The 12,639-nt window shown below is 39.7% G+C and overlaps 1 protein-coding gene across 2 annotated transcripts in view; it reads right to left on the bottom strand.

Annotated features, from left to right (window-relative positions):
- LOC116684919 (syntaxin-binding protein 6) overlaps nucleotides 1–11,583 on the bottom strand; it is a 42,177-nt gene extending 30,594 nt beyond the window's left edge. The window contains exons 1-2 of one of the 2 annotated variants that reach the window (XM_032510297.1): nucleotides 11,315–11,583; nucleotides 10,319–10,479 (exon numbers count right to left, since the gene is read on the bottom strand). In XM_032510297.1, the coding sequence (XP_032366188.1) occupies nucleotides 10,319–10,472 (154 nt within the window). In that variant the 5' untranslated portion in view covers nucleotides 10,473–10,479; nucleotides 11,315–11,583. Of the gene's footprint in view, nucleotides 1–10,318; nucleotides 10,486–11,313 lie in introns of both variants that reach the window. The other variant, XM_032510296.1, reaches the window with a different exon arrangement.
- Nucleotides 11,584–12,639: the final 1,056 nt, after the last annotated feature.

The raw sequence follows: 12,639 nt of genomic DNA on the forward strand, positions 1-12,639 counted from the left end.
CTGCTCTCTGTGACCAGGGTCAACGGTTGCACCACCAGAGACAGTCATATCAACAATATTTGCTTGGAAATGGTAAGTTTAGCAGAGCGGCGCGGGTGACCCGTATTGATGGTGGGGGACCTAATTACTCAGCTTGTGAATGAAATGCTTGAAGTTGTCCAGTTCTGAAGCAGGTTATGTCCCAGTCTACTAACCCAGTGCTTGTAATGGGGGTCTGGATACCTTTGCACTGGCCTTTTCTTTGGCTCCTGTCCAAGGGGTTTCTGCAACATCACAGGCTGTGGCTCAGTGGTAGAGTGGTTGCCTGCCAACTGGAAAGTTGGTGGTTCGATCCCCGCCCCTGCAGTCATTGTCAAAGTGTCCACTAAACCCCGAGTTGACCCCCGGTGCTGCGCATCGGAGTGTGAATGTGTGTGAATGATGAATGTTTCCTGTAAATGTAAAAGCGCTTTGAGCAGTTGTTAAGACTGGAAAAGCGCTATATAAACACATTTACAGTTACCACATCTCGCCCGTTCTGAGGATATCTCCGGAGATTCTTCACTTAGACTTGAGTAAAATGACTTGAAATGAAATGAAGTTTTGTTTAATACATATATATTTTTCCTTCTAATACTGAAGAGGAGTTAGAGACCGAGTGGCACCTCTAATTCATAACTTAATAACTGTATAATAATAACTAGTATAAACATAACGTCTTTTGGAGCTTAGCCTGGTCCTCCCAGACTTTTGTACAGAGGAGTTGGCTCTCTTCATTGACAAGTGTTAACTTCCTTGAAGGACCCTTGAAGTTTAAAACTACTGGCTCTACCCAGAACCACTCTGGATCGGTCATAACCAATCGCTAACGTTTGGTCGTGACGTATGTCATGCACATATGCAACAAGAGAGGAGACCAACAAAGCATAAATTTAGCATTAGCATTGCTGGCGTTAGCATCACTGGCGTTAGCATTGCTAGTGTTTCCTCCATTTTCTCACAGCTTTGCAGAACTATAGTTTTATTAATTTGTTTCTTTGAACGTTTGACATGGTGACGCTTTTGTATCACTATAATAGCATGCTATAGGGGTAACAAAATATATGAGACAAATGCCAAACATATCATATATATATATATATATATATATATATATATATATATATATATATATATATACACACAGAGCTGCCAACTTTTCCCAAACCTTGGAGTGAGATTTGGGAGGGCCAACCAATGGGTAAAGACCCATTGGTTGGCCCTCCCAAATCTCACTCATCATCATTATCCTTCAGGGTTTAAATTGGGATTTGTTATGTGTGGGGGGGTGGGGGGCTATGTGTGGGGGGGTGGGGGGCTCTCCCTATGGATGCTATGGACTGTCCCCCCGTTCCCCAGACCTGAATCCAATTGAGCACATCTGGGACATCATGTCTCGCTCCATCCACTAACACAGACTGTCCAGGAGTTGACAAATACTTTAGTCCAGGCATTGTAGGGAGGTCCCACAGGCACATGGAGGCTACACACACTACTGAGCCTCATTTTGTTTTAAGGACATTACATCAAAGTTGGATCAGCCTGTAGTGTGGTTTTCCACTTTGATTTGAGTGTGACTCCAAATCCAGACCATAGGTTGATAAATTTGATTTCCATTGATCATTTTTGTGTGATTTTGTTGTCAGCACATTCAACTATGTAAAGAAAATAGTATTATGTCATTCATTCAGATTTAGGATGTTATTTTAGTCTTTCCTTTATTTTTTTGAACAGTGTATATTACATATTATACATATATATATTTCTTCAACTTAAGCAACCAACGTACATACTGTACGTCATGCTGCCCTCACGCTGCCTTCACTCCAATCAGCAGTTGCTTTGTCGCCTCGCTCAGCACGAGTGTTGAGAGCAGCCATTCTTTTTGGATGTGCCAAAAACCAGGCTCATGACCAGAGGTGATCAAGCCTTTGCTCTAGCCGCCCTTAACTTGTCTAACAGCTTACCACTTTATATGAGAACCAGGCTCTTGAACACTTCAAATCACGTTTCTTTGGCCTTTCTTTCGAGGAAACGAAAGAAAGTATTACCTGTCATTCTTTTATTATTTATCTTTTATCATTTATCTTCATCTTTAAGCTACAGACTTATACAGCAGGCTCCTCTGGCGAGTAAGCCACCACACCACTCTGGTAAAGTTAACATTTCCAGATAAACATTCAGTGATATTGACCTTTTTTGTTTTCACTTCCAGTACCTGCTACAACCCTCTAATTTTTCAGCCCAAAATTAAGTTTAAAAACAATGACTGCAGTACAAAAAGGTTCTGTAGTTTGGTGGAAAACAAATTGATATTTACTTTGAGTTCAACACATCTCATACAACGCTACAATTAGATGGGAAGCCTACATGGTATTTATTAGAGGTCAAATAAGCTACACAAGCAGGAAAAGAAAAGAAGCACAGGAAATAATTTGAGATCTGGAATCAAAAATCAAAAAGCTTGAAAATAAAAGCTTGCAGGATGGACAAAATGAAAATGAAATCTCTAAATTATATTATGAGATAAAATACAATAAGACTGCTGCAAACTTATTGAGGCAAACAAACATTTTATGATCAGTGAGAAAAGTTTTCTTGCATGGCGGATGACCAAAATGGATTTGTAAAGGGACATTTATACAGTTCACAAATTTTTATTTGCTGCCCAGCTAGGGACTTACGCAACACTGCACACACTGGGAAGCACCTAGGGCCATAGTGAACAGTGTAGAGAAGAAATAACTTAACCATTTCCCTAACAAAGACACAAAGAAAATTTAAATAAATATACATTATATGTTATTTACACGTTATCTATATTAAAAAATTATATAACAAAGGCTACAGTTATTACAACCTAAAATAAAACAGTGGTTACATAGTTCAGTGCTTTCAAATGTCCTTTGTTGTTAGCTTTGTGTCCACAGTTCTTAACTGAGTGCTTTCAGTAGCATCACAGTCTCTCCCTAAGTGCAATAATAACAGAGTTGATGCTCCCTCTTTGGTAAGACAGTCAACGAGTTGAGTTTTTGTGTCTGAGCACAGCACTTTCTTTATCTTCTATCTCTGTATCAGCTCCTAAATGCTGCTTATTGCTTGATTGTCCATCACACAGACCAACGGAGGAGCGTTCAGTTCAGCGTTTCCAGCTGTGAGCTCAGAAAAGAGGGCAGCCAGTGTCTACTCAATCTGACATGGCCATAGATGATCAGTGTACTCCTCACCACATGTCTAATTCTCTTAGATTGCCAAAAGTGAGGAGAAAACTTCCCTCCTTTTCCCATGAGACCAATCAATGTACCCCCTTGTGTACCCCACATCAGGGAGATTTCCAAGGGAAGCATTACTGAAAACGATAAAGTTCAGAGCATTCAGTTCAGAGTGTTTCTTCGTGTCTCAGACAGAGATTTGGAGAGGAGGATGGCGGTTAATTAACTCACTTACTGCCTCCGTAATTCTCTTTTCTAGGTTGGTACTCGGTAAAAATGACAAGAAAACAGTTTGCCTTCTGGAGTGTGTATGGTGTACTGAAGCTGTGGTGGGTTAGCTAAGGAATTTGTGTGTAAAGCCGGAGCTAAAGAGTTTATAACCGCGGGAAACTATTTTGTAAACAATAGAGCTAGCGGCTAGCTAAAGGGTGTATATTGGGGGTGTATGTGTGATTCTGCTTCCATTCGGCTGACAATGATTTATTTTGTAGTTTTTAAGGTATCCTGACAGGATTGTTAATGTTAAAAGGAAATGTTCTTTAACACTTAAAGGGGAGTTCCTCCTAAAAGTTAAACAGAGGCAGTTTGGTGTCTGTATTAAAAAAAGGGAATGTATTATAAGTTGAACAATTATCCCTAGGTGTATGATGGTTCATGTGTTGACTCTAAAGTCATTTGAATATTTATTTGCTGTTAAAGAAGGTTTATGACTTATATTATTATTATTACATTAATATAATATAAAGAAGATATATATATATATAGTATATAGATTAAAATAGGATTTATTCTTTTGACATTATTTAACGGTACAGTAAGATTGATGTTTAAAGACATTTCCGTGAATAAGAGTGTGGAGGATTTTGCCCTCTGAAATTGGTATTAAGGTGCTTAAAATGAACTGAAACATGTTTACACTAGGGAATGTTATTGTTTTATGTCATGTTTTGGAGAATTTGTAACAAAGACAGAGATTTTGCTCACTCACTGCCTCCGTAATTCTGCTTTCCAGGGTTCCGCCTATGAGTTGAGTATTGAAACCTAGTCATTATCCGGTATCGGGTCGCGGGGGGAGCAGCTCCAGCAAGGGACGCAAAACTTCCCTTTCCTAAGCCACATTAACCAGCTCTGGGGGATCCTGAGGCAATCTCAGGCCAGGTTGGAGATATAATCCCTCAACGAGACCCCCAGGTATTTAAACTCCTTCACTTGGGGTAAGGACCCATTACCTACCTAAAGAAAGCACTCCATTGGTTTCCTGCTGAGAACCATGGCCTCAGATTTAGAGGTGCTGATCTTCATCCCAGCCGCTTCACACTCGGCTGCGAACTGATCCAGTGAGTGCTCACAGGTCACAGGCCAATTATGCCATCGAGCCCACATCATCCGCTAAAAGCAGCAATGAGATCCTCAGCCCATCAGACTGGAACCCCTCCCCACCCCGACTACGGCTCGATATCCTGTCCATAAATACTACAAACAGGATTGTGACAAAGTGAAGCCCTGGCAGAGGCCAACCCTCACCTGAAACGAGTCTGACTTACTGCTGAGAACCCGGACACAGCTCTCGCTTTGGTCACACAGAGATTGGATGGCCCTGAGAAGGGACCCACCTCCCACAGTATCAGGGACCCGGTCATATGCCTTCTCATATGCGGATCTCATCAGTCCCTTGGGCTTTGCCACTGTGGAGTTATTTAACCACCTCAGCAACTTCCACCAGGGAAATTGACAACAATCCCCCATCATCCTCCAGCTCTGCCTCTACCATAGAGAGCATGTTAGCTGGATTTAGGAGTTCCTCAAAGTGCTCCTTCCACCATCCTATTACTTCCTCAGTTTAGGTCAACAGCATCCCATCCTTAATATACACAGCTTGGATGGTTCCCCGCTTCCCCCTCCTGAGGTGGCAAACGGTTTTCCAGAAGCAACTTGTTGCTAACCAAAAGTCCTTCTTCATGTCTTCTCCGAACTTCTCCCATGCACGCTGCTTTGTCTCTTTCATGGCAGAAGCTGCAGCCCTTGGGTACCTTGCAACTGCCTCTAGATCACTCCAGGATAGCATGTCCCAGAAAGACTCCTTCTTCAGTTGGACGGCTTCCCTGACCACCGGTGTCCACCAGGGTGTTCGTGGGTTACCGCCTCTTGAGGCACCTAAGACCCTAAGACGACAGCTCCCCACCACAGCTTTACCAATGGAAACTTTGAACATTGTCCACTCAGGTTCAATTGCCCCAGCCTCTACAGCAAAGCACGAAAAGCTCAGCTGGAGGTGTGAGTTGAAAGTCTGTCAAACAGGGACCTCCTCCAGATGTCTCCAATTTACCCGCACTATATGTTTGGGCTTACCAGTCTTCCTCCATCCCCTGACCCAACTCACCACCAGATGGTGATCAGTTGACAGCTCCAACCCTCTCTTCACCTGAGTGAACAGTGTGGATGGGAAATAACATGTTAACACATCACCAATGAAAAGAGAACTCCCTGTTTCAATGATACCGCACACAAGACTCTACATCATACAGTTCATTAGCTGTGAAAGGAAAGCATATGGGTCGGGGCAAACCTTTACCAATAAAAAGGGAAGTCTCTGCTGAGTTCACTGATATCTCATATAAGACTAACCGGGTAACCAGTTATGAAAGGGGCGTTGCTTAAGCATAGGGCGGGCCAAACCATCACCAATGAATAAGGAACTCTGCTGAGTTAAACAATACCTCACACAAGACACTACCAAAAATGGGTCACCAGTTATGAAAGGGGCGTGGCTTAAGCATAAAGGGCGAGCCAAACCATCACCAATGAAGAAGGAATTCTCTGCTGAGTTCAGTGAAACCTCACAAGATTTTACCTAAAAAGCTCAAATGTTATGAAAGTGTGTGTGTAAAGTATCAAACCGGAAACAAGAAGCATGGATGAGTTTGCGGACCTCCGGATACCAGGACTCTAAGACTTGTCTCTCTTGTAAACTTACTGGGTTAAGATTCAATTCAATTTCAATTCAATTTTATTTATAGTATCAATTCATAACAAGAGTTATCTCAAGACACTTTACAGATAGACCACACTCCAGAATTTACAAGGACCCAACAGTTATAATAGTTTCCTCCAGAGCAAGCAACAGTGCATGAGTTCTTTTGTGGTGAATGAAAGGCTTGATCCAACGAAGTAGGTCATCAAATCAAATCGAAGCATTGACGGAAATGCTGCAGCCAGTTCTGCCGTTGTTTACCTTTTTCTTCTTCTTCTAGTCCGTAGAAATAGTAAATTATTATTATTAACTAGCGCTACCTCTGTTCAGGAGAAGATTTTAACTAGTGTTGCGGCCACCACGCGCAAGTAGAAACAGTTGCACCGCTCTCATAATGTCCCATTTGCGCACACCACCCCTGCTGCGACTACTGTAAAAAGGCATATATGAATCCTGAAGAGTTTTGAGCCAATTGGACGATGTACACTCTAGTTACACCCACTTCCTATTTCGATGGCGAAATGCACAAAATGACCACCCAAAGCCATGCCCTATGATGAAAAGTTTTTATTTTAATACATTTTCATCTGTAACGTCTTAAGATGGCACCAACCCAATTTGAAGTTGATTGGATGAAATCTCTAGGAGAAGTTTGTTAAAGTACGACATGTGGAAATGACCAAAATCACACTCATTTCGAACATTCAATTCAAAATGCCGGACTTCCTGTTTGGTTTAGGGTATGGCTTAAATGAGCTTTTTTGTACATCGTGACATGTTACATATGTGTACCAAGTTTCATTAGTATATGTTAATTGTAGACTGGCTCAATTAATTTAATTTTGTACGCGCAGTTAGCAAGCCATTTTTGTGCGCCTATTTCCAAAACCCTTAAAATACGTAAATTTTCACCAGGCTTGATGCAACCACCAATTTTGCAGAGTTAGGCCCCTCAAAAATGTAATTAATTTGCCAGAAGAAAGGAAAGGAAAGGAAGAATTCCTTCAGTTCAAATAGGGCCTTTGCCATTGTCGGCGCTCGAGCCCTAACTATAATGTTCTATTTTTCTTCTGGAGACGCTCCATCTAGGATAGACAGAGTCAGGCTCCTTTAAGGTACCATTGCATTTGTACCGGTATTTAGCCATGCTAAAGTACTGAAGAACACATACTGCTCATCCTGGTATGAGGCAAAAGAATATATGAACATATTGGAGTCTCTATCACAACTCAGCCCAGTGTGGGGCAATGTTTCATTTAAATCAGGAGAGCAGGATGCAGGATTCCAGATAGGCAAAGAAAGGAATAAGCAAAGTAGGTGACTTCTTTAAGGAACTGATTCTAATGACCTGTGACTGTAGGTGAGTATCCACAGACTGGCTGCTTAATGAGGTAAAGTGAAGTCATGCGGCAGTATATTGCTGCCACACCAGAACAAATAAAACAGATTTATTTATCTTGTTATAATGGAAATTATGGGATTATTTTTGTGTCTATAATTCCAAGCAAAACTTATCAAACATATATTTTTTTTAAGTATCAAACAAAAATCACTAACTCAAGCAAAAAATGTTCACCTCAAAGGTAAAACTTAAAACTTGCAAACAAAACATTGTGTAGTTGTAAACTATTGGTCTTTTATTCATTTGATAATGTGTCCTTTTGTTTACAGTTCACTCTGTTTCTTCCTCAAAGATCAGTCTGTTTTTCTCTTTCCATCATTTTGTAGTTATGCTCCCAGCTTTCTTGTTTGCGCTTCTAAAGTCTTTCGCCGTCTTCACAGAAATCAGCTCTGTAATACGCAATGCGCCCCCAGTGGACATCGTACTACACCGTTGAAAGTGTCGGAATAATAGAAATCGGCAATGGTCCATGGCAAATAGAATGACTCATTCTGTCAGTGTCCGAATGTCCAATTCTCTAAGACCTCTCATCTGAGGGCTATAGAGCTATTAACAGAAAGGCTGCTGCATGGAGAAAAGAATTACTCTGAATGCTATCTAGTTAGTGTTGATTAGTTAACGCAAGGAATTGTATTAATTACCCTAATAACGTTAGGAAATTTAAAAAAATTAAAAATTACATGACAATATATCGTTATGAAATTGTTACACAATACACAATCATCTCTAAACAGCCGCGGATTCCTACATGATTAATAAAGTGTATTGATCATATATATTGTATATATATTACTAGCTAATAAAGCTGTGTAAGTTAGCATTTAATGTTAACTAATGTTTGCTAACTGCTAACGTTATCTAAAACAAAGGCTGGCCAAGCCAAGTAGCCAACGTTGGCTTGAAGTAGCAATGTGTTATGGTTTGGGGTTTTGTTTGGGGTTGTTTTCCCGTTTGGCCTTCCCTGTGTTTTTGTCCCAGTTTTCTCCGTTGTCTGGTGTTGTAGGTTCTGTCTTATGGTTCCCTGTGTCTGTGTTTTCCGCTTCCTGTTTTTGTTAGTCAGCTTCCTGTCTTGTCTTGTCTTGTCTTGTCTAACTTCACTTTGTTTGTCTGATTGTCCTGCCCCACCCTGATATGATTCACCTGATGTGTCACCTGTTCCCCTTTACCTCGTTACCTCTTGTATTTAACCTCTGTGTTCCCATTGTCTAGTGCTGCGTCATTAGTTCTGTCCTCGAGTCTGTGAACTGCACGTGTCTACGTTCCTGGAGTTTTCACTTTTGTTTTTTCCCGTAAGTACTCCCTTGGAATTTTCCCCTGTGGTTCCCGTGCCCTGCTCTGCTTTTTGTTTTGGACGTTTTTTGTGTTCATTGGATTCCCTGTGTTTTGGACTTTGCCTTCCCTTGTGTTTTTTTTTTGTGTGGACTGTAATAAAAGATTTTTGAAGTTCTACCCGCCTGCCCGCCTCTGCCTTTGGGTCCTCCTCCTGTCGTGTCCCGTAACACAATGTTACTAATCTACTTTGCTATGTAGGCTTACCCTGTCTGTGAAAAGCGCTGTATATATAACTTATACTTATTTACTTTTTACTTTATGTTGCCCCTAGGCAGCCTGCACCTTGGACACCTCAGTGATTCGCACCCAAAGACTGTTGCAATGCAATTGTTATTACAGTCTATGAGCAATTTTTAATCTTTTAATTAAAACCAGCGAGAATGAAAACCAAATAAAGACAATGAGACTGGTAAGCTAGTCAGGAGTAGTGCAGGATGCTAGCGGCCGTGTAAAACAATAAAACGCTACAAAGTAGCATTCATGTTTATTGATCAAACTTTTTATCTTATAGGTCCTCAGCAGCAGCTACTAGTTCAGTTTGCTGCTAACAGTGAAGAGCAAATTAGCAGCCATGGTCTTGTACCTCCAGAGTGGGCAGGTAGGGTTGCTCATTGAGTGAATTTTATAAGAACTGGAATTAATAATAATAAAGTTTATGGTTTAGATCTGCTCTATATGAAAAATGCCCAGAAATAATCATCATGATGCTAGACGATTCACACTAATGAAACTTACTTGACTTGATCAGAAAGCTTGTAAAAAAGGGGAGATTTGTGCCGAGTAGTATGACATCGACATTGTTTACAAAGTAACTTAGTGTTAGCCGGTCTAATGCATAAAACTCTAGGGCTGAAAATGAGTTCAACTCTGGCCCTGCACATACAAGGCATGTGCTAAAAAAACACTAACAAACAATATAAGTAATCATGTTATAAGATGAAACAGTTATAACAATAAGTCATTACGTTTTAACGCTCGGAATTGTTATTTATAGTGTGGTCAAGAACTGTAAAGTGTTCTGAAATACCTTAAATAACTACTATATATTTAATTAATTTGTCTTCAGCTTTACTTTTCAGTTTTACTATTTACTGTTTCTGTTTTGGCCAAACTTTAAATGTTAAGCAGCTCTTTAATGAATGACATGAAGTCACTGCACTGAATCAGGCAGTAAAAGAACCTCCTGCTGGTTAGCTGACAAAAAAAGATCTCTTACAAAATGAAATAAATACAGTAACTGGCGATCTAGAGCATCTGTTAATAATATGAGGACCCCCCTTTCATTTAAAAGATACATGTCTATAAATCACAGACATAATTTACAGAATATGAATGCTTAACTAATTTTCACCAAATAAATAAAACCTTAAAGTCAGATTTAACCTGAAACACAGATGAATGTGGTGTAGTCGCCTTTGGCTCCAGTAGGCAGGAAGGACAACCTCTTCCTTTTCCTCCTCCGCACCTCCACTGCAACCAACATCCGCTCATCACAAGGGATGAAGACCTCTTTGTTGATAGCAGACTGAATGTTCATTGTAGTCCTGAGAATTGTACAGAGGATTGATGAAAATGACTGCTTGTTGGGCCACAGGCCAGACTGTGCTGATAGGCAAGACTTAAGTGAGCCCGTTTGTTTTGGACTTTAAAAAAGACTAAATCGCAAGTAAAAGAGCGTGGTAATTATTGACTGTACATGTCCAACTTGCTATTCCCCACAAGTCACCACCCCTCTTGTTGCAGATTCCTTTCAGTTATTTTCTATCACAACAATCTGAATGTCTGTGTTTTGTTTAAGGAAAACAATTCTTCTAAAGAAGTTCCATTTGGCTCTGGAAAACATGATGGTCATTTTACTAGTTTCTGTTATTTCAAGATTTACCAAATTAATTAATCTAAAAAATAATCAACAGATAAATAACAGTCAACACTGATTAAACAAAATGGTGGGCGTATTCAAATATTTCTCTTCAGCAGAAGTAGCATCACCACCTTGTAAAATGTTCCATTAAATGTCGTGTATGTAAAACATATTCTACCAAAGATTTTGGTTGGTATAAGTAATCATTTGATTTTTCATACAGTAAAAGCCTATTTTCAGCTGCTACTATTAGGCAGAGTTTCATGAAATTTGATGATACAGTTAAAATTGGTTTCAGTAATCAGAGGCTAAATTACATAATAATGTATTCATCATTCATATACATAACCTACATTAATGATTCATGATTGTGTGTGTTAATTGTGAAAAATAACAACAGAATCAAAAGAATAAATTCCCCAAGGGGAGAAAGTACATTGTTATTATTATTATTAACAGTACTATTATTATTATTATTGTACATCTGTAGGTCAAGGTTTATCTGACATTTAGCCTACCTGTTCTTGTCTGTATCTTCTGAATCTTGTTGTCGTCTCTGGTACAGGCGTACTGTCTGGTTAGTCCAAATGTAAAATCTGTTTTACTGTTAAATTCATTAACATTTTCCAGGCTTCGGTCATTAATGTATACCCATGCACACCAGATAGCATGCTTTGCTGTGAAGGCGCATTTCAAGAGTTTGACATGCATGTGGTTGAGGGCTGGAAATCAGAGAACAGTCACCGGCTGTCTCATTGACAGAGCCGGGGCTGACCAGCTCTATATTGAAGGGGGTTGGGGCATCAGCTGGGGTGGTGGTAGTGTGCTGCTCTTCTATTGTTAAAGATGTTATGAGCTGAGATGTATAAATGAAAAAATAAAAATAAAAATTGATAATATACCTTGCTTATCAGTTTTAATCACTAAGTTTTTGCCTAACAATCAAGACATATGTTTTAATTGTCTGTTGCTTTGGTTTGAATTAGTTAAATAATTTAATAACTGAAGCCTTTTTTTCTTGATTGACAATAAAATAGAAAAATACTACAAGTATGTACTTGAAATGGACTTTTGGATTTACAAAAAACGGCTGAAATCAAATATATATGTCCTGCAAAGAACTCCTTTTTCTTTTTAAGAACAAGGAAGAAAAAAAAATTTCAGAAGAGAAAACTTAGTTTTAATTTAATCAGGCTACATTTAATTTTATAATTTAATTGGTTGAATATTTTGTTTGTAATTATTCGGTTATTTATTTCATGATGTTGAAGTTAATTATGAAAACTTTTAGTTTCCATACTTTTCAAAATGTCTAAGAATGAATGGTTCGCTGTGCCTGATGAACCAGTCACAGTGAAATAGCTGATGATACATGAACATTTGCAGCGGCACACAGTGACCAATCAGGTGACCACCACAACTCTATTGGCAACACTCCTGAAAGGGGTCTCTGATTCCTCCGTGAAGAGAACAAGGAACACAGAAGTTCCAGACGCCATTGAATGTTGATATTTTCCCACTCAAGTCGGGACAACGACGAACTGCAGTTAGGTCGAGAGAGAGCGAGAGAGAGAGAGAGAGAGAGAGAGAGAGAGAGAGAGATGAATCCTAACCCTAAACCTAACCATAACACCAGATCCTGCCTGGTTTTCGAACCCCCAGTACAGTAAAACTGCACATTTTAGAGTGGCCTTTTATTGCGGCCCGTCTAAGGCAATAATCATGCTGTCTAATCAGCATCTTGATATGCACACCTTTGAAGTGGATGGGTTATTGTGGCAAAGGAAAGGTGGTCACTAACACAGATGTAGACAGAGTTGTGAACAATATTTGAGAGAAATAA

This window comes from Etheostoma spectabile, unplaced genomic scaffold (genome assembly GCF_008692095.1).
Source record: "Etheostoma spectabile isolate EspeVRDwgs_2016 unplaced genomic scaffold, UIUC_Espe_1.0 scaffold00569390, whole genome shotgun sequence".
NCBI classification, from domain to species: domain Eukaryota; kingdom Metazoa; phylum Chordata; class Actinopteri; order Perciformes; family Percidae; genus Etheostoma; species Etheostoma spectabile.